This window comes from Anguilla rostrata, chromosome 4 (genome assembly GCF_018555375.3).
Source record: "Anguilla rostrata isolate EN2019 chromosome 4, ASM1855537v3, whole genome shotgun sequence".
NCBI lineage: Eukaryota > Metazoa > Chordata > Actinopteri > Anguilliformes > Anguillidae > Anguilla > Anguilla rostrata.
In genome coordinates this window covers 10,133,869-10,158,114 of record NC_057936.1, presented here as the reverse complement: position 1 = coordinate 10,158,114, position 24,246 = coordinate 10,133,869, and the positions used below count along the sequence as shown (strand labels likewise).

At 43.6% G+C, this 24,246-nt stretch overlaps 1 protein-coding gene across 1 annotated transcript in view; it reads right to left on the bottom strand.

Moving 5' to 3' along the window:
- Nucleotides 1–2,756: 2,756 nt before the first annotated feature.
- The window catches only part of LOC135252466 (serine/threonine-protein kinase N2-like), a 36,520-nt gene continuing 15,030 nt past the window's right edge, over nucleotides 2,757–24,246 (bottom strand). Inside the window, exons 3-22 of the mRNA XM_064330540.1 lie at nucleotides 18,375–18,529; nucleotides 14,513–14,636; nucleotides 13,996–14,138; nucleotides 13,090–13,303; nucleotides 11,840–12,025; nucleotides 10,678–10,787; nucleotides 9,937–10,080; nucleotides 9,596–9,671; nucleotides 8,786–8,945; nucleotides 8,176–8,299; nucleotides 7,822–7,958; nucleotides 7,483–7,558; nucleotides 7,277–7,368; nucleotides 6,999–7,175; nucleotides 6,539–6,601; nucleotides 6,188–6,264; nucleotides 5,877–6,019; nucleotides 5,485–5,592; nucleotides 5,055–5,135; nucleotides 2,757–4,961 (exon numbers count right to left, since the gene is read on the bottom strand). Of these exons, the coding sequence (XP_064186610.1) occupies nucleotides 4,758–4,961; nucleotides 5,055–5,135; nucleotides 5,485–5,592; nucleotides 5,877–6,019; nucleotides 6,188–6,264; nucleotides 6,539–6,601; nucleotides 6,999–7,175; nucleotides 7,277–7,368; nucleotides 7,483–7,558; nucleotides 7,822–7,958; nucleotides 8,176–8,299; nucleotides 8,786–8,945; nucleotides 9,596–9,671; nucleotides 9,937–10,080; nucleotides 10,678–10,787; nucleotides 11,840–12,025; nucleotides 13,090–13,303; nucleotides 13,996–14,138; nucleotides 14,513–14,636; nucleotides 18,375–18,529 (2,594 nt within the window). The 3' untranslated portion in view covers nucleotides 2,757–4,757. The remainder of the gene's footprint in view (nucleotides 4,962–5,054; nucleotides 5,136–5,484; nucleotides 5,593–5,876; nucleotides 6,020–6,187; nucleotides 6,265–6,538; nucleotides 6,602–6,998; nucleotides 7,176–7,276; nucleotides 7,369–7,482; nucleotides 7,559–7,821; nucleotides 7,959–8,175; nucleotides 8,300–8,785; nucleotides 8,946–9,595; nucleotides 9,672–9,936; nucleotides 10,081–10,677; nucleotides 10,788–11,839; nucleotides 12,026–13,089; nucleotides 13,304–13,995; nucleotides 14,139–14,512; nucleotides 14,637–18,374; nucleotides 18,530–24,246) is intronic.

Below are 24,246 nucleotides of genomic sequence, written 5' to 3'. Positions count from 1 at the left end.
AGAGTTAGACAGTAAGAAACTGCCAACTATTAACTTATTTAGGGGAATAATGTATCCAGTTTAATATATTGTATAATTTATCGTTCCGTATACTTCTTTGGCATTTAATTTCAGTCTTACTGTGAAACTTCTCCATCTCTGCCACTGTCCTTTTTTACGACTGTGTGTCTTCTCTCAAAAGACCCATCATTTATACCTGTTTAAATAAGTACACCATATCACATGCAGACTGCCCTCTCCCCCTTCTCTTCCTCAGTTGTTTTTAGAAATATCCTGAGACGGAAATCAGTCAGCACCTCACAGTGATGTTTAAGGCCTTAGAGATGAGCGTTGATTTGATCATGACAGAGTACCTGACAGCATTTCTTCTCCAACTTGGGCCTGCCCAAACAGATATGGGTGCCAGGTACCCCCGAGGAAGGCTGCAGAGGTGAACGGTATGGACACAGCCTCCATCCTCAGCACAGCCGTATACATGCTGAAAAGGCCAAGAAAGATAGGGGCATCTGCTCCTCCCCCCATGCCCCAGTCTCTCCTGGGACGAGAGCCAAGGATTCTTCAGGGCATTGACCGAAACCCAATTAATAAATATAAAATGGCATTCAGTGTTCTGTGAGGATGTGTCCAATTTTACCCCCCAACCTCCATTCCTTGCTAATTATAGGGCAATCGGTGCTTTTTTGCAATGTGCTTATTCGCTGCACTCATTCTTTGCAAAGTAACTGACAAACCTACCTGATTCAGTGCGCTTCTGGAAACTAGACACCATGGGAGTCGGCGACATCATCGCCTGACTCACCTACCCCCACACAAGCGGTCTTCTCCCACGGATCTTCAGATATGACACATCGGAGGACGCACTGGCTCATTTCTCCGTCGGGTGCTTTTCCTTCGCATTCCTTCGTGTCAGGGCCGCCCATCCCTGCTCCCAGAGATCTATTGTCCTGTGGATTTTCGCTCCAAACCTAATTTGACACACCTGATTCTACTAGTTAGCAGCTCAACCAGATCTCTAGCTGTCGATTGAGGTGTGCTTTGAAAACCTACAGGATGGTAGGCCTCCAGAAACAGGGTTGGGCAGGCCTGCTTTATGTCAAGTTATATTTATTTAATAATTAGTGCAAGTACATGGCAAATTCCAAGATTACAAAATATATAAAGTCATAAATTACTGCGCAAACTTAAATTGGGCGCTAATCACTGAATAAAGCAATAAATCAAAAAGAAAAGAGGCTCAGAATAACAAAAAATGGAGGCAAACTTTTCAGTGTAAAGCTTCCTTCAGTGTTTTAACAAAAAGAACAAAGGAAGGTCACTCTGTACAGATGAAGATTAAAAAAAGAAAGCAAATATACCCCAGCCATAATAACCAAGTACAATGCAATTACAGTAAGCATTGCGTCAAAACATAACATAATGCTGAGTTTTCAAAAAAAAAAAAAAAAATCTTAAAAGAACTTGATGTTACATGAATTGAAAGAAAAATGGAGAAGAATGAAGGGAAAGCAAATGGTTCTGTTAAGAATGGACGAAGTTGGGCTGCTGGGTGGTTCATTCAATTAAGGCACCATGCTGTGGTGCACAGACAAGCCCGTGATCTCAGATTGAATCCGGACTGTGCCAGTGTTGACTGTGGCCGATATATATTAGTGTCATTGAGGGGAAGCAGGGATCTGCTTAGTAGGGGTGTAACCTAACCATTTGGAAATGCAGATAATGCACAGTATTTCTGCAAGGTTTTTCCTCCTGGAAGTGGGTCACTGATATTGAGAATATTTTTGAAAGATATGATTGGTGGTGAAAATGAGAATTAACCAGAGAATAAAACAATGGTAAAGTATTTCACGGATGTCAATGCATTCCTGGCAGATGCAGTTATTAAATAACAGTTAGCCCCTAGCCTCTTCCGGATACGGATAATTTTGCCGGTTGAACAGATACAGGTAGTGTTGTGTTTCCGCACACCCCTACCACTTATCAGTTCCTATTGTTATGAAACATGCCAGGAATGTTTCGGTCATATCCATTTTACCGTTTGTCACACATCCTCGATTAAACCATAGCAATACCACCATTCCTTTGTTTTCCCAGAATATAATGGCTGCTTCTTTCCCCTCCTCAACACGGCCTTTCAGGACGGCTGGACGAGTTTAACAGGTTAGCGCATACTTAAGCTTGGTTCACACCACACAGCAGAAAGCAATGTCATTATTCAGAACCTTCAGGCAAGGTCTGCGTTCTGCATAGCGCATCTGTTCCTACACGTAGATTCCCAAAAGGCACAACTGGGCCCAGAAACCACCATCGTTACAATCGTTACTCTTTTCAGATCCACAAAGACCCACAAACCTTTTTTTTTTTTTTGCCAGAGCAGCAGTTTCTGCAGAGGTTTAAGACAAGTAAAATGTCGCTTGGTGGCGTTTGCCGCGTAGTGGATCGGCTAGCCTAGCCCACTTTCTGTTTTGAGTTAAATTGTAAACAGCTGAACACTAAGCTCTTTTTTCAGCCGTCCTCCTCCTCCTCCTCTCGCCAGCTGGGGTTTGGCGGGGGAGCTTTTCGTTCACAGACGCCTATTCAAACACTAAGCCGAGCTAACCCCCTCCCCCCCAGGCCCACGGGGGCCCCCCACTCAACACTATAAACTTCCTCCTACTCTCTGCAGATATACTATACAGGAAGAGGATTTTCATCAAAACACCAAACTGGGGTGAGATGCACACATTAGAATGAAACAAAAATGATGAACAAAGAGTATATTATTTTCAATTACATCTTTTTTTTTTATTTGTGCATTCATGATATCAATGACTGCAACCACTTTCTCTCATTAGCACCCTTATAACTTCAACTCAGAGTACCACTGAAAGAAACATTCACTTTTCACAATGTGCTTAAGAAGCCAATTTATGTACAGTATATAGAAAAAGTTATTTACAATCCATTTCCATAATTAAGCTAAGAAGTTCATCATTAAAAAAAAAGAAACAAAACATAAAATTAGTGCTTTGAGCTTTTGTACGTATACCCTGACATCAATACCTCCCAATACCCCTTATCTTTAAAAGCCTTCTGTACAACTTCTGTTACAGTAACTGAGCTAGTTTTATCATCAGTTTAGTTTTTGTGTTGTGTGTGTGTGTGCGTGTGTGTGTGTGTGCCTGCGTACGTGTGAGTGTGCATGTGTAACCGTGCAATCCCCTCTGTATCCACTGGACTGAAACAAATGGAGATTTTGCATCAAGTTGCACTGGGTGTATTTATAGGATTTTGGTAATTAGCTGTGTGGGATTCTTGGCTTGGCACTGCTTCACCTTCAAACGCCTTGATCTCAAACCTTGCCTGAGCTCATCCTAAAGGATTGTCTTGAATCAGCTGGCTCTGTTATACGTGTTGGCATACAGACATCCACTTTGTCAGAGTGTAATGGGAAAAAAAAAAAAACTAAAACATTCAAGCCCTGTAACAAGAAATACCTGACTGAAAATGCAAACAAAGATCCATGTTTCCGAAAGTGCCACTCGCCCACAACTGGTACTCATGTCAGCTAAGTTACAGGACTAAAGCCTTCGACACAGCCCCCACTACACATGCCACTTCGAAATCACAATAAAAAAACATGGCCTGCTTTGGCATATTATGGTATACGCCGACATGTATCCTTTAAGAATATTCGTTTTTACATTCCATTTTACAATAGTCCAAAATTGGTCTCTACCATTTGGCCTACGCTCGTGATCTTGACATGTCCTAACACCCTTAAGTTTCCACATAAAACACACGGTTTTCCTATACAGCAGATGCTAAAACTCGATATAAAACTATAACTTATTTTATTCCACCGACTGGTATGCGGTGGAGAGAATTACGAAAATGCATAAAACCAGAAAACCACAAAGAGCGGAAGGTATACAGTCTCGTATCAATGTAGAGAGATTTTAAGAAGGTTCAGGCTCCTCCATTGGTGTAGTCATGGTCGAGGTCTCATTGGAGATCCACACAGGGATCAGAAAAGCACAAGCCTATTTGGCAGCTGGCTAGGTTTTCAGGACTGTAGTAGACAGTTGTTGCTTGAAGGTCCTTAACAAACACATCTTGGGCATCGTGAAAAATGGTAAATTCATGGTAAATAGTAAATAAATACGAAGGCAAAGAAAGTACTAAAGCTAGTGTTCTGAAAGAGAAACTTAGGAAGCTTGTCAGTTTGAATAAAATGCACATTTCTATGCTAAGTGGAAAGTAGTAGACTTGGCTGTATTGGACTTGATGAGCCCAAGGTTCAGTGTTGTTTAAAAATAGCATCTCGAGTATCAACGGGGAACGTTCACGCTCATCCAACAAATGAAATGAGGATTGTGACAACTGTATTTAAGGCAGAAAAATGGGGGGTGAAGTGCATTGTGGGATGAACTTAATTTAGTTGTAATGAGGCCTGTAGTGGAGCCATTCCCTGAATTAGTTTTTTGAAAATCTCTCTCTATAGTGCTAAATATTTTATAAAACAGACAGCTTGAGGCCACTTCTGTCAGTATAATGACAAATTCTTTTTTGTAAGTTTTTTTTTGTTGTTGTTGCAACTTTTAAAAATACATCTGAGTTTCGGTTCAAAGGCATTTAGCGGTTCCTTTGGGTGGCACAGACAGCAACGGAAGGTTGGGAGAGCACAGCTGCTGATGTTCGCAGGGAGTCGCGAGCCGCCGTCAGCCGTGGCGAGTTTACAGTGTCGAGGGGGCGCGGCGGCGCGTGGGGGGGGCGGGGGGCTAGCACCAGTCGGCGATGTAGTCGAAGTCGGCGAACATCTTCTGTTCGTCCCCCGTCAGGACCCTGGGCTCCCTGGGCGGGGTAAGAATCGGTGCCTCAGAGGTAAACTCGTCGTCGAAGTTGCTGACGTCCTCCCGGCCTTTGATGGTTGGCACGAAGGGGGGCTTCATCCTCTTGGCAAGTAGGCCGCTCCAGTCAACGTTCTAGGAGAACAGAGAGAGCAGAAAGGGATGTGAATGTTGCCCCGACGACCGTTTTCTGGACTGAAGACCAACGGTAAATGAGTGCTGACGTACTCTGAAGAGGGGGTGCTTCTTGACCTCCTCCGCGTCCTGCTCTCCTGCGCCAAGACGTCTTTCTGGATTTCTTCTCAAAAGCTGCATGTGAGCGGATAAATGATGTCCATCATTAATACTGGTTTCTTTAGACATTCACCAAGAAACTGAACTAAAAGAGTCATCATAATGCACTCTTCATTCACACATTGTAAATGGAGGAAAGAAAAAACCTTCAATATTCTTCAATAATTATCAACAGAAGATGAACACTACTTTATGTATGCATGTATAAAATATAATTCATTTGAAGTTTAGTTTGAAGATGCACATATCAGACCATATCGAAGGCTGACCTGTTTTTAAGTTGCGGTTTGTAAATTTGTAAAAGGAAATATAGAACAAGACAGGAGAGATTGGTGCTTATTATCTATGAGTCCTGTAAACTAACCCTTCTCATTATGGAGATAGCCTCTGTAGACAGGAATCTCGGGTAGCGGACTTCGTCGTTGACAATACTGTCAAACACTTCCTCTTCATCATCACCAGGGAAAGGAGACTGCACAAAAGGTGGAAAGGGCACAGACACAGATTAAATAAGAGAAGTCTGTGTGGCATAATTAAAATGTGACATCATTCTGAAGGTTACATCTCATTCATTAATTGCTATGACTGCATTTGCCTTGATTAAGTTTAGCTGTTAACTGCTACCTAGCATGCCACACAAAAGGTCTTTTTGGGGATGGTGGTATCCAGTTGCATTTCACATGGTGCCTCTAAACTCACCCTGAGCACAAGATCTTGTAAATGAGAGACCCAGGAGATGAAAAGTTGAATGCCTACCTCCCCAACCAGCATCTCAAAGATGAGGACACCCAGCCCCCACCAGTCCACCGCCCGAGTGTACGAAGTTTCTGTCAGCACCTCCGGGGCCAGGAACTCAGGCGTACCGCAGAACGTGCTGGTGCGGTCCCGGAATCCCATTCCTAACAGGGCAGGCAAATGATTGGTTTAAATAATCAAATCAGACATGATTCAACTGGCCCTCTCACCACCAACAGATTTAAATAAACAAGGATAAGATAAATGGCTAAATTGTCGCGTTGACCAAAACCATCCCCTTGATGATAAAGCCCGCTTAGAATTTTTCATACCTTCTTTGCAGAGGCCAAAGTCGGCGATCTTCACGTAACCCTCAGTGTCAAGCAGCAGGTTATCCAGCTTTAAATCTCTGGTGGGGAAATTGGGGCAATGACTTTATTTTGAGGAACAGAAGACAACAGTGACCCTGGAAGGCTATTTTGGAAGCAGTCTAGCAACACATGCTGGTGAACAAAGATACTGTAACCATGTGAACTGCAAATTACTTTATGTGGAGGACAATGGTACTTCAAGGGTCCCTAAAGTAATATTAAACACAGGGAATGAGAAAGGGGCAAAATATAAGGGAAATCTTGAAGAGCTACAATGAAAAGCTGAAAGCATTGTGGACTGTGCAACCTTACCTGTATACAATCTTGTTATCATGCAAGAACTGCAGCCCCAGGATCACACAAGCAGCATAGAAACTACAAAGAACAAAACATGATCGTTGATTATAAGAGCCCATTAATGAAGTCACACAGGAAAATGATCCTAGTTCTAACATTTTTTGTTTCAAATGTCACGGTGTTCCCGTTTTAAACAATGCTGCAATTGAACTTTGTGCCACAACTGGTTCAGTAGAAATTCAGGAGCTTTAAAAAAAAACACTGGTTTCAGTGCAGTGAACATCACTACGGTGCGTTACTGATCCAAACCATGCAAGTCGCTCGAAGGGATGGCATGAACATACGAATATTATTAGGCATTCCAAATTGGGAAAGAAATAAAACAACACCGGCAACTGGTTAAAAAAAAAAGACAAAAACCAAAAAATGAATGCAAAGGCTGGAACTGATTCTAGACCGGTTCCTTAAATCTTACACGGCTCGAGTTTCGGAGAAGACGTCGGCGTGGATGTGCATCATCAGGTCCCCTCCTGCCGCGTACTCCATCACAAAGCACACGTGATCTTTGGTTTGGAAGCAGGCGAAGAGATTGACCAGGAAGGGGTGACGAACGCTGTTGACCGTCTCAAAGATCCTCTTCTCACACATCAGACTGACGGGAAAATAACGAGAGATGGCAACACCAATTGAATTTGCTCAACGTCCTCGGGCAAACTCCTCTTAAAGGAGGGTCGGAGTTCAGAGTCGCCTTACCTGTCCACCTCATCGCGAGTGACGATGTCTCCTTTCTTTAAGGCCTTGATGGCGAACATTTCTCCCGTCATTTTGTAATCTGCTAGCAACACCTGTCGAAACAAATAGAATCACTGATGTGTGAATTACACAAGGAAGGCTAACAGCTTCTTCAATTCGACAAGATGCGGCATTGATCAATCGATAAAGATGTGAAATCAAGTTACTTTTCCAAAATGCCCCCGGCCGAGAACTGCAACACACTTGAAATCTTTGAGATTAAACTGGAATTGTTCTTCTTCCCTGGAGAGGGAGAGAGAGAGAGAGACAGCAAGGGGGTGAGAGAGAGAACGAGAGCAAGAGAGTGCGAGAAAGAGAGAGAACATACAATTCAGGGAGCGTCAATTAAAACTCACCCCTACTCATCTGAAAATCCCCAGAAACATGGATTTATATACCTTCATGTACCATAAAGCTTACTGTAAACACTAGGACAAGAACTGTAAATGGTTACTGAAATCCCAATGCATTTACTGCTAAGACTTTGACAGTGTGGGAGATGGTACCTTGTGTCTGTGGTCTGTGGAGCAGTTATCAGCTCAAGATCTGGCTTCTGGATCTCATTCTCCACAATTCTGTCATTGTCCAGTTTGACAGCCGAGCTGTTCCTGTTGTTCAGGAAATCAAACGTTGCTAGCGCATCCTGTTCAAAAAAAAAAAAAGTCGTGTTAGGAGGAGGAAACCGGGAGACCGTCACAGCCGGGGGCACCGCGCTTTGCTAGTGTGGCAGCTGTCATTACAATGATACCCATCGTCATGTAAACAGATCGTTATAGAGTTTTCCTCTTCCTTTTGACCTTACGCAACCCAAAGCCACGCCGCCGGTGTTTGGGCGCCGGTGTTTGGACGCCGGTGCTCACCTGCACTTCCCGTTTGTCCGGCGCCTTGATCCGCACCATGGGCTCTCCAAACTCGTCCGCGGTGGAGTGAAACTTCGGAGAGGTGGCTTCTTTGTCGAAGTCCAATTTGGTCACCGTAGGGTCACTGGAAACATTTATTCCATTTTAATTATTTGGCAGGGATCGTGTATACAGCCATTTCCAGCATGGATGTTGTGAAAATACTAATTTCAACTCTAGCAGGATAATCCAACTATATAAAGTATACAAGTTTCCGTGGGAATAGAGAACCATACAAAACTGTATGATACAAGGGCAGATTGACCAGAGATATAAACACAAGCCTGCCGTCTGTGCTACCTAAAAAAAGAGGGAACAGTACTTAGAGGCTTTAACGCTTCACCCTCGCCCTCCTCGCGCCGTTTGCACAGCTGGGCTCTCGCCACGGCCGTAAAGATTTAGCGGCGTCGCCACGGCGCTGAAAGGCCTGACGCGGCGCCGAACCGTGACCTCACTCCTCCGCGGCGCGGCGAGGTGCGGGCTACTCCCGCGACGGCTAAAGCTCACTCTAATTAAAGAAAGAACAACACGGGGGAAAAGCCCGAGGTGGGGGGACAGGGGGAGGGGGTACCTTGGGGAGGCGGGGAAACCAGACTGGACGGGGGAGTCCGGGGTGAACCCGGGCACCTGGGGGCTGTACGAGTTGTGCACGGAGGGGATGGCGCGCCTCACCAGCCGGCCCCAGGTGGCGATGTTGATGTTCATCTGAGGGGCGCGGAGGAAGGTCTTTCCTGGGGGCGGGTGGGGGGGAATCGGTTACATTCGGCACGTTGGGGACTGTGGACGCACCCTTTTTGCTATCTACCTCACATCTGAATGATTTCATTGAAGCCTGTGATTGCAGGGGCAGCTAAATCACCTGCGTTTCCAGGGCTAAGTCAACCGCACATTTAAAATTTGCCTGTGAAAACACTCCTAAGCCAACATTTCCATCCGTTGTGGCCGGGCCTAGTCCACAGCTGGTGTGCGACATTAAACCCCGAAAAAGTTAACTGCTCCCAGAAAGCTGAGGCATCCTGCAGTTTTCTAGTGTTTAAAGTCTCTGTGAACCATGGTTTACTGAACACTGTGAATGGAGTCATTTACACTCGTTAAGTTGACCATTATTATCATTTTAAGCCAGCTACAGCTTTCTATGACCCAACACTGGACTGGACCCTCAAATTGTAATTAGAAAAATCACGGACGCATGGAAGAAATATTCATTCAGTTGCAACTGTTAAACTGCTCTACAGACATGCTTATCAAGAGTGACTATCCTCATTATTCCATCCACTTCATCTTGCAGCACACTTACGCAGCTTCATGTTTTGTTTTTCAACTCAATTTAAAGTCCGGTGGAAACAACTACAGGTGCTGAAAGGCGCAGTCCGATAGTTACCTTGTTGCTTTGAGAAAATCTTCTTTTGCCTTTGCAGTTTGGGTCTCCTCTCAATAACAGGGTTAAAAAATGTAACCTGTGCAATCACAAAAAAACCCAATCACAATTTTCCACATATATGCACAACGCAATACTAATAAATCAACTCAATTCTGCAACCCATTTTTTATGACTCCAGCTCTTCTGGTGGCACCAAGGTTGAGGGGCAATTAGGGGTCGGGTCCTGATGACATAAATCACTGCAACCCTTGGAAGATGTGGTTGAGGTCTGTCTTGAAGTAACTGGAGAATGTACAAATGTGTGTGTGTGAGGGAACATGGAGGGGAAAAAAGTGAAATACCTCAGCGAAGAGTGTACCTTGCGGCTCAAGGTACAGGCACATCCCGTGTCGCTGGTTGTCCAGGAAGTCCTCCAGTCGGAGGAATTTGACGGCGCACAGTGCCCGCCAGTCCCTCCAGTACACCGAAATCTCCAGTTCGCGAGACTGTGGGATGCATTTGCCCGAATTAAAACTTTACAAGCGCTCTTTGTAACGAGGCATACTTTAACAGCCAGTACGAAAACAAGAGCCAAAATGGCATCTAAAGTAGCATTTTTCATTGTCCTATACAATGTTTATAGTTTTACAAAGAAACCATGAAATAACAGATATAGGACAGAGGAAGTCAGTAAGTTGTGTTACAATACTACTGAGGTTCTAGAGGAATATAGCCAGATAGGCCTCTACCTTTTTTCAAGTTTGGAGGATAATTTGCTTCCTAAAACGTAGGAAGTCACACCATAACCTTAAATATCAATGTCAGACAAAATGAACCACACTGGTGGGAAATGTGAAGGTTGGCACATAATTCAGAGGACCAATACTGTAAGCAAATAACATCTGCATCATTGTGAACAACCATATCAGCAAAAACAAACAGTTTACAGATAAGGTATAGCAGCTTTTTTCATTCATCTTGGAAGCTCCTTCTGCAACTTTCCCTAAGACAAGCGAGTCGCCAGATTAAAGTTTCCAGGTTTAACTGAGGTGTGAGTGGGCTTGGTGACGCGTTTGGCACGGGAGGGGCACCGGGGGTCATACTCGGTCAAGCTCCAGCGTAAACTTCTGGTCCCACGCCTGATTGCTGACTGGCTTCCAGCTCGTCTGTCCCACCACGGTGTTATCCAGCTTCAGCACGGCACTGATCTCATCTGCAAGGGAGACAAAACGCACAGCTTGCTAACTGCTACGCTCACTGGGGTGGTTTTAAAAAAAAAGCATGCTGGACTGTTCAACTGCCACAGCGTTGCTTCCAGGTTTGCTTCCATGTCTTGAAATACATTTCATTTATCTCACTCAAAACGTAGGGTACAGTATTAACATACAAATGCCACGTTAAAGACACTGCATTTTAGCCTTGTTTAGCCTTGTTGCGGTCCAATGTTTACAATCAAAGAAGTCTCCTTCTCTGTCTTCAACCCCGCATCCTCATCCACAGTACCCGACCACCTAACACAGCTAGCTGGATAGCTAGAGGCAACGTTACTAACAGGACCAAACAAAAATCAAGTCAGCCAACAACTGATGCCACAGAGGAAATGGTTAACACTAGTTCTTGAATGAGCCCTGTCGGATTGTCTTTTTGCTTCGCTGTATCTGGGCTTCTTCGCCTCCGCCACTGTAGCAGCTAGCTAGCTAGCGACACACTCTGTTGAAATCTGATTTCAAAATAGCTGAGGTTCAGGAGAGGGACCACGCCACAAACACTCCCCTTCCGCTTATTCCTAAGGTTGCACATAAACTTCAAAGCAGCCAAAACTTAAACTTGGAATACAGTACCATTCATCAACAAATTGTACCAGTACCTGCACAGGCTATTCCAATTTCTAATTTTATGGGTGTTTTTTTTTTTTTTGCACGAGATCCTATAGGTGGCTTGAAAAATCACTTAGGTGGCCCAGCCAAAGACATTTCAATGCAGGAAAAACCCTGGCTTCCTGGCTCTGTCTTGATAAAAGGAGAAAAGGGCACTTTCCAAATTGGCTCATAAAGAACACGTTCAAAGTGTTTCTACAGGTTGGCAGATTGATATGATGAAGAAAAAAAAAAAAAAAAACAACCACAGAAGACAAATGCATTTCAAACATTTCTTAAAAGACAAAATGAGCAAGAAAATACTTCAAATGTTACAAATGTTAACGAGAGCACATTTTACAACGACCGCTGCCGTACGCTAGAAAGATTAATTCAAGGGCTACTCAACTGGATATATTGTCGGTCTTCAGGACGTTCCGGGTGCTGCCCACTCTGTTCTTGTTGGCCCTGATCAGGAAAGAGGACCTGTTTTCGCTTGGGCTCCAGCCCGGCAGAGCCACAGAGGTTGCTTTGACCCGGCCCGGAACATTCTCCAGCAGGTCCTGACAGCCCATTAGTCTCACATCCAGGGTACCTGTTTGGCACACAGCGACGCCCGGGTCAGAATAGCATGGGGCATACGTGCCAAAGTAATGCCAAGGCAAGCAAAGTGGATGGGGGTGGGGAAGGGATGGGGGGGGGGGGGGGGAGGGCTTTGCCAATGTAAACACAAACATTTGTAAATCCCTCCAGACAACTTGGCCCGGAGCTGCATTTCCACAGGAAGGCATGTCCCCTTGTGTGAGGTGAAGATTTAATAAGTTACCAGAGGCCGGTGCGTTTGAGGGGAGGGTGAGGAGCAGTAAGTCAGCGAGCGAAGTCTGCGGGACTCCTCGAGCGTGTGTTTTTCCCTCCGGGCAGACGGCCACGACATTTACGCATGTGCCGCCGCACGTGCGTCTTAACGCACGTCTCGGCTGCTGATTAACGCGGCGGCCGCCATTCTGTGCGTGCGCGCTAAGTAAACCTCTCCCCCGGGAGCAGTGCGTTTTGAAGCGCAGCGGCCCGGGTTGACCGCTGGAAAAGGCCAGGTCTGCAGGGAGGTGATGCTCCGCTCATGCGGCTGTCGTAGTTCAGACAGCGCACAGAGCGTAGTTCGCGCACAGCCCCTGCAGAGCAAGCACCACGATCGGAGCGTTGCAGAAAGGGACCCGCTTAGAAACGCGAATCAACAGCCTGCAAAGAATCACGAATTCACAGCATTTTTCTGTTGGTTTTTGCTTTTTTTTAAACAGCATTAACAGCATTAAAAAAAAAAAAAAATCACTTTTGTTATATTTTTTTTATTATTGTATGGGGCATGCTGCCTCGACAAGGCGTAACTTGGCGGGATGGCATACCTGCCATTCCAAAAAAGTATGTATTAATGTATTCTCTTTATGGTACTACTGTACTTCTACTATACAGTACTAATATACTGATATATTTTACTAATATGTATAATACTAGTATAAAATACTAATTAAAGAAATAAAACAAAAAAAAATGATGATCAGCCTGCAGAAAGGCACCACTCTACAACTGAACAGGACAAAGACGATACCGTCCTAGGTCCTTCGGTTTTGAGTTGCGTGTGGCAGTCAGGCCATTCAGCCTCACCTGTCAGGGCGGCGGGCTTGTTGACCGTGCTGTACTGGTGGTGCGTGGAGATGACGCTTTGGCGGGGGCCCAGGGTGGGCGACGCCACCAGCGTCAGCTCCTCCATGATGGCGTCGGCCATGGGGTGGTTTTTCGGGAGCTCGCTCAGCCTCTGCTCCAGCGAGTATTTCAACAGGTCCAGCTTCTGACTGGACTCATCGAATCTGGCTTGAGCCTGGACGAGAAGAAACAATGACTTAAAACAAAGCAAAGCTGCATACGTGTGCACAAGGAAATCATGGCCTTTCCTTGGACACAGTTTACTTTGTAAAATTTTTTGTATAATTTCTATATGATTACTCGTATAATTTCTTTGGCACTTGATTTGTGCTTCTCACAAAGTGTGACATGGCAGTGCTGCCACTGATTCTAGTTACTTCATTGACAGTACAGCTCCAGAGTCCCATATTGTGCCCTCAATATATGAACTTGCTTCTTCAATAAAAATACAGGGCTACATGCCTAAAGATAAGGCAACCACACCTCTTGAATGCTAGTGATACCGTTTCATCTTAAAAGGGACCATCCTCCTTTTGTGGTTGCTTGTTTTTAAACAGCATCTATACCAAGGGCAGTAGCACTGCTGGTTTCCATTCCTCCCCCCTAATCAGGGACTGATTTAAACCTGACGCACCAGGTGAATGTAATCTCTGGCCACTCGGCGACATTACTGGCCTATGGACTATCCAGGCAGAAGAGAAAACCATTAGCACTACGGGTCGGACCCTGAGGACCGGATTTGAGTTTCCCTGATCCCTACCGACAGAATAAGTTAAATCCCTGTCAGTGAGCATTGTGAGGTGCTCCGCAGTAACTGACGGCGGGAGGCGGTGAATTCGGGGGGACTCGGTGACTTTCGGCGAGTACCTCGGAGTACGCCTTCTTCTCTGCGCCCAGCAGCTTCATGACGTTCTTGGTGCCCTCGAGGACGGCGTTCTCGATCTGCAGATGATGGCGGAGCTCTTCCACCCGGAGGTCCAGTGGGCTGAGGAGGGGCTTCGGAGTGGAGGCTGCAGAACAGCAAATGACCCACGGTGTCTTACACTCTCCTCTATGCGGTTTACCACTGAATATGTACAGGTACTTCCATAGAAACTTCCCATCCTGCAGATACCAGGTAATTATCTAAAACCCCAAAACTGTCTGAAATATTTGACTGACTTATTATAAGCTTAAAATAAATATACAGCATCATTAAAAAGGATAGGAATCCTTAGGGGAAATATCTCTTTTATAGCTCTTAGTGTTCGACAGCAGGTCATTGGCTCCTGACAAGACCCCCTGACAAAACAATCACCACAAAGCACAGAGGACACACACACACATAACAGAAACGGTTCACAAAGCATGCTGGCAGAAGCGTTGGGGTATGACCCATGCCTACCGTCACTGTTATCCAAACCCATCTCACTGGTCTGGCTGGCTTTCAAAATCTGCATCCGGATGAACTTTATCTTTGTTTTACTGTCCTGTAGCATCTGCTCAGCAGTTGCAAGCAATTTGCGGTCCTGCAGAAGAATGAAAACATTGAATATCGGAAACATGTTTCCTCATATCCTTAAATGACAGTCACAACAGTTGGATATGAAACTACTGGTGCTGAAAGTAAGTACAAAGTTGGTACGTTACTCAAATTCTGTCATGTTATTGATCATTCTTTAAGCTGAAATGTTCTTATTAAAAAACACATAAATTCCAAGCAGCACATTTTACGGAATTGCCCTGATTTTGTTACTCAGAACACAGTATGTTATTGCTGAAATTTGAAAATATGGCAACAGAAAGCTGTCCACTTTCTGTTAGCTGCAATGCAATTGAGAGCGAATGCATAATTCATAGTTTAAGTTGCTGTGCACAAAATTCAGCTCCATTTCCAAAGAAAACAGTATTCTTTACTGTGACACACAATCCCAATAACCAAAATAAACCATTTTTAATGTTTAATAAATTAAATTAAAAAGACCTGTACTCTGTCAAACTGTTGCTCAAAAGCACTGCTGTTGACAGCATCACAACAATGGATGTTAACTACTTTATTTTAAATAACCTTTTTCCCCATCTTTAAATATTCTTTGTTAATTATACTGTTATATAGTGAACACATTATGCACTTAATACCGTTTCAAAACTTTGGTTTGATTGATGCATCGCTCTGATTAATATGCTGATCTGAACATCACAATTAATCATAGATTTTACCATTAAAACTACATTGTAAGGTACATGAAACCACATTCAAGCACTGGAAGCTCAACATTTTGAATGTGATGATGCCTAGATTAAAGAAGTAAATGCAGATTAAAAAAATAAAAAAAACCCTAGTTTCTTCTGCTCAAGTACTGATGCCTGGCGAAGGTATCTGCGGTCACTCAAATCTTCGAGCAGGAAAATTAACAATAAATCAGTTATGGTGGCTTTGGATGTGCTTCATGAGTATTTTCAGTAAAGACCCTAAATCTAAGTGTGGCTGGATTTAGAATGGAGCACCATATTTTAACACATTTACATTCAATGAAATTGTGTCTAATACATTTTGTATTATTGTGTCTAATATTGCAAGGAGAAAACAAATTTTCCTTCAGGACTGCTTTTTCGTCCAATTCCAGATTATGTTCCTGCCATTTCTGGCATTTCATGACTTCCTTTAGCAGTAACTTCCTGGCTGACAGCAGTTTTGGGTTGTTTCCTATAGAATGTGTTGCCCACTGAGGCTTACAGTCCTGATAGAGAGAGGCCAAGAGCTACCCACCCTTAACACCAGACTCAGTGTGAAAACATTGCAAGAGCCCTCACAAAATAGAAAAATACTGTTTTGTTTGGCCCTTCCAACAATAGTTTTTTTTTTTTTTTTACATGTGTTTAATCCACAATGTTAATAGTTCTTATTAAACTATATTACCTGAACTTCCTACAGTAAAAATTATGCCACGCGTTGCCCCTACAATACAGAGAAACTACGACTGCCAAGATTGTTGACAAGGAGTGGATTAATGTCAGTGGATTCTAGCAGAATTCAACTGAATTACAACCTCCAAAATCCAGGGTCCTAGGCGTAGGACACATCACAAGATATATCACAATTCAGAATTTAGCAGACGCAGTTTTCCAGAGTGACACACGGGAATTACAGACGACCCGTTTATACAGCTGGATATTTTCCTGAAACAAGTCAAGTTAAGTACGTCGCTCGAGGGCACAACGGCTGTGTCAGAACCTTTGAGTTACAAGCCCAGTTCCCGACTCTTTATAACTACACCGCCCCCGCAGCCAACACAATACGAACAGAGCCAACGACTGGGCAAGCGTGTGTTATGACACACAGACAAATCTGACTAAAAGCAGGAAGAGAGAGAAAAAAAAGACCCCAGCACCTCTGATATACGAGAAAAAGGGAATGTAGTCATGGATCAGCCACGGCATTTGAACTGTCAGGCCTGACTAACCAAACTAATGAAAAGCCTTGTGTGTGGTTTCCTGAGAATAAATGCAGTAATTCCAACATAAAGGCCAATTAAGTGTTACTTTGGGGGGAAGAAGGGCCACATTTTTCTTTCCACCAGAAAGCGTAATAATTCAAATAAAACGTCCGAGTAGCATTAGGAAAGGATTCTTGCACTGTTAATCCTCACAGGAAGTTTTAAGCACTCCATAATTAGTAGAACTAATAGAATATTAACCTGACGATTTCTAAACGCTGGCCCCGCAGTGTTTGAATAACATAAGGACTAGGACCAAGCCGAGTGGATAGTTTTCTTTGTCAGTGATGTGTGGAGAGCAGTATCCCTACATGGGGGAGGTGCATGCAGAGCTATCCAATGTTAATTACAATGCACATTGCTCAGCTATTACAACAGGCCTGCTAAACAGGGAACAGGGAGGAGGAAGGCTAGATTGCTCCATGACGCCAACTGCACTGGAGCTATTTCATCTGTGGTTTAGCAGCCAGGACCACACTACTGTAGGCTGAAACACAAGTTCTTACCATATCTGACACTACTTCATACAGTCGAGATCTGACAGTTAACTTATCTTAATTTTATTTAATTAATCACTCGGCTTAAACATGGAAATATTTGATTGATGATTCCTAACGATTCTCAAATTGAGACTGTTACATTCCAGAATGTATTCATTTTTAAACAATATGATACAAACAAAACACTTCCTGGAACTGGTGGAGACTGAAAAACAGTTGATGGTCTGAAATAATGCCTGATTTTTCAAACTGTAAACTTCCTAAATGCTCCAGTCCAAAACCAAACGTTTTTTAGAAACGCTACTGGGAGAGATTCCTGAAAACGGACATAATGAAATCCAAACCATGCCATCCGTCCGCTTCCGATTTTAAAAGCGTGCACGCTAGAGATCGTATTCGGAAGTAGCGCACAAGAGAAAAGGCCGGGGACAGGGGATGTGGGGTGAGGGGATGCATAGTTTGCATTCCGTCGACATGAACAAAGAATGCGACGAGGTGATGTCATGTCTTGCACAATGCAAAAATCCCATAGGAATCAGCTGGTTGAAGGTCACCCCCTCTGTTCACTAAAGAGAGGCTTTTCTCATTAACTAATGTCAGAGTTTCCTCACTAGCTTGCCTCATTAGCTTTGAGTTCGCTCCTAATTATTACAAACACTGTATGCGAAGGCAGATAAAGGAGAAGCAGGCCGTGTCAGGAATTCAGAATGCAAAAGCGCGGGAATGTGGGGGAGGGAGTGCCGCGGAGGGACTCGGGTCAAGTCGGCGCTGACATCGAGAGAAAATGAGCCCTGCATCTTGGGCCTTGCTAACTACCGCAGCACGTCGTGCACTGCGGGGTGAATCAGACCTCAAGAAACCATTCAAACGTTTTTCAGCAGTGCAACACTATTTAAGCATCGTGACTTTGAAATGAGCACAATAACTTGAAGCCCTTTTCTTTTTTTTGTTTGTTTCCATTTCCCTTACTTCATCACAATTTACTAGTGATTTCATTTGGTGTCACATTTACTTAGACTTAAGCTTACTAGAATCAACATTTTTTGTTTTAAGCTATTTTATATTTTGCATGTAGAACTCTAAATATTAAAGCTTATCAATGTTTTACATATGTACTCTGGGAACTGATGGGGCCTATACAATGCCCCTGCCTCAAAATATGTTTAACGAAGCAATGAAACCAAATCCTTCACAACAGGACAATGCACAGAAGCACAGAGTACGGGTGGTCAGAGGAGAGTATGATGAGAGACAGAGGGAGCGGAGCTACCTTTGAGGAGCCATTGGAGTACATCTGGATCATATTCTCCGCCCCCTGTTTCACTTTCATTTCGATGTCGATCTGCTTCTTCAGGGCAGCTATTCGGCTGCTGTTGTTACTCGCCCGCGTTTCGCTGTTGGGGGCGTCTGGCGTTTGGGGCGAGTCTGAAATTAAGGACAAAAAAAAAAACAAAACACAAAAAGATAAATAACAGATTTGAAAAATATGGAATTCAGAGACTGATAAGACAGACCGCGCTTGCTCCACGACGGTGAGAAAACCTATTAGGGCGACCGTGATGGTGTGAAATATGCATGTCGGTGCTGAACGGTTTTCACGAACGTTACGAAAGATTACACCAGAACAGCTTGTCATCAGCACTGCAACGGTGCTCCTGTTACTAGAACCTAGGTGCTGCTTGTGTCAATTTGAAGACTCATGTCTTCTCCCTTGAGATCCTTCACCTGTGGTGAATCTCTGTCACGCACCTGCAAACTCAGAATATGTGCGCCTTACACAACAACGCAGTGCCAGTGCACTGGGCATTGCAAGATACTTCATCAGAACAAGATACTCAATCTTCACTCAATCGTGTTCAGAGTGACCAGATATTGGAGAGCTTTCACCAATAAAGGCCTTAAAAGCTTAGGTTGATTTCTAAAGAAATTCATTACCTCAAATCAATTTCAGGCCAAGGTTTTAATTAATCCACATTTCTCTCTTCTCCCTAATGCGTAGCTTGCAGTATGTGCTTGTGACCTCGTCTGAACCCTGCAGCATCCTGTTCATTTGGGCGAGTACGCACGAACGTGTAAACACACGAACGTGTTGTGCCAGCTCCCGCTTCTGTTTACCATTCACAATCCCACCGACCCAAACTCTCCCTCCCTGGGAAACTATGCGGTCAGTTAAGTGCTGCCCCGCAGAGCTCCCAGCCACAGTTAAGCACAGTCCGGATTCCATACCAGAGAGTGGGAGACAAACAAAACCGAACCCACTGCCTTAACAACAGGAACCACCAAGCAGCTCAGGCCAGCATTTTTTCATATGATTAATTCAGTATGAAGTGCAGGATTCTTCACAGACTTCACCACCAATGGCGCATTAATCATTCAGCATCTCATATCTAAAATGTTTTGGTAAATTTCAAATTTTGCGGTTGAAAAGGGTTGAAATATATGAAGGCAATCTAATTTGGGCAACAGTGCACACAACAGTACTGTAACTGAAGCTATAATATACTGTAAATGTGGCAATAGGACAAAACACTTCACAAAAAGGACAGATATTGCGAAATCAGTTTACAGTACGAAACTACTCTAACATTTATTTCCTGTTCTGTTCATAAGCAGTACAAAAATGAAAACACAGAGTAACAGAAAATATTATATTGACAGATTAATTAGATGGAGCACAACTAGAGGCATGTGCTAACAAGCCCGGTTTCACTCCAAACCACAGAACAGGTTTTCAGGTTTATTTCAGTGAGGATTTCCCAGGTGAAATGAAAATAGTTGCAGGCATGTCTTTCAACAGAAAAAAATTCAGACCAAATCAACATTTTCCTCCAAAAACACTCGCCCTTTTCTCTTTGCTTTGTGCAACAATTCCATCCTGTGTTGTGAATGCCTACAGAAAATGATCAATGATAATGTTTTTCACATTATAAGGTGCCTGAGAAACAGCGAAAAAGGAACAAAATCACAAATTAAAGCTGTTTTTTAAAATCTAAAAGAATAAAACTCCGCATATGACAACGTCAGGACCGTAAATGTCTGACAACATTTCAGGCTCAGTACGCGACCTAAAATCAGTACGCGATCTTGCGTGGCTATACAAGCGCCTCCGTCACCGTTCGGTTACGCACGTTTCCTTCGTCCCTCCCAGCCGGGGGGGGGGGGGGTTGATATACACCCAGCTGAAGTCGAAAACAAACGTTTTCTCTGTAATTCCAGAAAGGCTGGAGCCCTGAAGGATGAGCTCACGATTTTCGTGCCTGGGCTAGAGTCTCAGCCCATCCCTCCAGGACCGAGAGCAGCGCTCAAAGGCTGCTTTTCGCCGAGGGGGCTGCCCCTTTCCCATGAGCTGATCTAAAGCACCGCCGGCAGGGTACGGGAAAGGGCGTCCGCTGCTCTCCGCTCCACCGCCACCTTCAGAGCCGTCGCACCAAACATCGGCCCAGTTCTTTTTTTTAACTTAATTATTGTCCGTGCAAATTTGCAGACAAAATATATATTTTCATTTGGAAAAAATTGCAAGGAAAGGCTGTGTAAAATAAACAAAAGGGGTAATGAGCTAGATTCTGTGCTTAAAAAAGGAAATATACATTTTATATCAATACAGTTTATGAAGAGAAAAAAGATGTTGCTGAACAAGTTATATTTTTTCCCAAAAAAACAGTTTCAAAATGATTCACACCCATAAAGATTCCTTTACAGGAGATTCCTTCACAAATGAATTAAATTAACCAGATGCCACTTTCCAAATTAACTGTGCCATTATGCACCCTTACATTCTGCATACATCCATGTTTGACAGTATATTCTTCCAAGCTTACAAGCTAAAACATACTTCTTAGTACGCGATAACACAAGTATACTTTGATTTTGTTACATTTGGACTCATTTGACAATATAGTCGCAATCCTGTACTGAATACTGGACCTCTGATCCAACTGGAAAAACAAAAGTACTGTACTTGTACCTGAACTGTATTGGTTGGTAGCATTAATATAAATAAGTGCTTATTAACCAGGTCCTACCAGCTATGAAGACCAATAACCAGTGTGTGAATAATTTGAGGGTACCTGCACATACATAAAGTGCATTATATCACTCACACGCGCTTTAGTTTCTGGAGCCTGGGAACCAATGGGCACTAAAGATTCCACTACCAGGAAGCCAATGAAGCAACAGCCAAGTTTAATGAGGTCTTACATCTCCATAGTTACATAAAGCAGGTTTTGCAACTTTCTTTTGAGACAATATCAGTGAGTCACAGTTCAAGATAAAAGCCACACGATGCATGTCCATATGCAAATTAACCCTGGTTAAAACTATGCCTAGTACAAGTATTTCCTGGTACAGAAAGAAAAAAATAAATACGCCAAAATACACTTAGTCAATAACCACTGCGAAACTCTTTATTACTTATTAACTCTGAGTCCCTTGTCATTTTCATTGGGTTTTACAGTCTACAAACAGCGTGTGAAGATTATTTTTAGCACCATCTGACCCGGCCCTCAGCCTGAAGAGCTACAGTACCATTGCTGTGGGACTGGCCTTCACACTTCAGAACAACAGCCAGTCCTCCACACACTCCCGGATGAACTCAATTCACATGGACCTGAGATCTCTAGCTGAGATGCTAGCAGAATCACAGAAGTGACTTTTGGTGATGGATCACTGGCTGCGCATTATAATAGAGATTGATTAGGAAGCACTTTTAATTATCTGGGCTATTGTAATGAGTAGATGCACACATTGACTGATGCTTACCTAAAATATTACAAACCAATGAACAGGCAGGACATCACCAAAGTCAGCTCAAAGCAACTACAACAAATGCACATTAGATAAACATTGCATTGCTGCACGGGTGTTTTTTTCTTCCCTTGCACTCACTTAACATTGAAAGTAATTTACTTTTCTACGTGATTCAACATTTTGGTGGGCCAGTCTTGGATAGTTTGAACTAATCTAGAACTACAGACAGGTGAATCTTTAGATGACAATATGCATCTTTGCACAACAGGCCTAATTTATAAATGGTGCTTACGCAGAAAAAATCTAACTTGACCCCAAAATATAAGCACATTTATGCAAACTATGACCCCTGTGTATGCACATTATGGAGACTGTGGGATTTGGCGACTCCAACAGAAAATTAGTGAAATACAGTTAAATGTCCTACAGACCCATTTATCTCAAATCTAAGTACACAGCCTTCTAATAACCATATCCCTCATCAGAGGAACATCCAGACCTGAGTGGTTTCTGTCTTTTTGTTGTTAGTCTATCTTGTTAGTCTTATGCTACTGTATCAGGGAGGTGGTGTAGAGTCGCACAGTACAGACGCAGATAATTCAAGTGCTCTTATCCCAGAATCCATGCAAAACCCATATGCAATTATGTGACTTGGTGAGGGGTTTAATCAAGGAGATTTGGTGGATGCAATATCTGCATTTTTGATGCGGATGCATCTGTCTTTTATGTTTGCAACTCAGACAAAGTATTGCATCATATTTTGAATCATGTCTCATCATGGGGTGATGCTGTGACTGAAGTGCAACAATTATTATTAATTCCTGGCTATGGTAGTGTATCCTTATAAAATTTAGGGAGGGGACAAATGCCTATCTGAGAGGGGCATTGCTCCCCAATGTCACTGGTACTAGGCACTTAAACTTGCCGGTGTACAGCAATCCACTTCCGACCACTCCTTTTTAATTATCAAAATGGTTCCACTGCAGCGACACACTGCCACGCCACAAATTTCATTTTATTGGTTATGCCAGAGCTATTTCCACCAAACAGTACAGCCCGTCTGGCCTCTACATCCGTAATGAGCGTCTCGATTTCACACTCCGGTAAGTATCTCTTCTTTGTTTCGCGGTCTGCCTTCCCCATCGTGCCTGACGACGAATCGCAACGACGAGCTGATTTATATGCGTGTCACATTCACGTTGGGTGTTCCATTAAACCATTTGAGGTTAACTGTCAGAGGTAACGGGGCGGGATGCCTGGCTCGTGCACGTACGCAGAATTTCAAGTTGATTGTGGGAAACTTGCATGCAGATGAGTGTACAGACGGTTTTACAAAACAAAATATATTTCCACTGTACACAGTTATTTTGTGCATACGTAACCTTTTGTTGTAGAACGGTGTTAGGCACTGTCCAGTCTGTAGATAATCAGAGCACTAGGTACAATTTAGTCAGGAAAATGGCGAGCATTGTTGGGCTGAATGGCCTGTTCTTGTCATTATAACATAGCATGTTATGAACCTCTGCAAAGTTTTGTGAACGAGGCCTCAGGACTGATTTCTAATCAATGGGAATAATTTTTTTTTTTTTTTACATATAAAACAAACATTAGCTTGAGGAAACAGAGGGTGGAGGTCCTCCCCCCCCCCCCCCACCTCCACCCCACCCCACCCCTGACACACACACACACACCCTGCTGTTCTAGGGGGAATTTAAGAGCTGAGCAACAGCGCATGAGATCAGCGCTGGAACACTGACAGGGGCTTCTTCTTTTTCCCGTTACTTCTGAGAAAAGGGACCTCAGGACACCCAGGTCCCAGAGCAGGCCTCTGTCCCTCCAGGAGGGAGCCCAACAGTGCATTACCAAAACTTTCCCCAGCAAACACAGCAGTAGCACCTTTCTCCACAGAAAAACACTTTCAAAGCCTGGCAGAGCAGTGTAGTGCAGTGATTGCAGGCCTGTGACACGAATGCAAATTTTAATCTGTAGCGTGAATCTACTGTTGTACCCTTGAGCTAGGTATACTTAGCCTGCTTTGGTTTCGATAATTTCCAGCTCTATAAAGCATCGACATGTCTAATGTTTGCACAGTTGGATAAGGACCAACAGACGCTTTTTACCAGAATAACCTGAAGTCACCGAGCCGTAATACGATGGCAGATTGCCCTGTCCTATACAGGCCCTGTCCTATGCATAATGTATGGTACCTTTGTAGTTTATGAGTCATATCACATGATTCAGGGGTGAGTCCGGCCCTGATGAACCCTACACACTTCCTCTCTACTGAGAGCTCCAGAGTTGGTTTGCTTCTGCCAGAACAGTCCCAGATTGCAGAAGCAAAATAATAATATATATATATATATATATATATATATTTTTTTTTTTTTAAAGTTCAA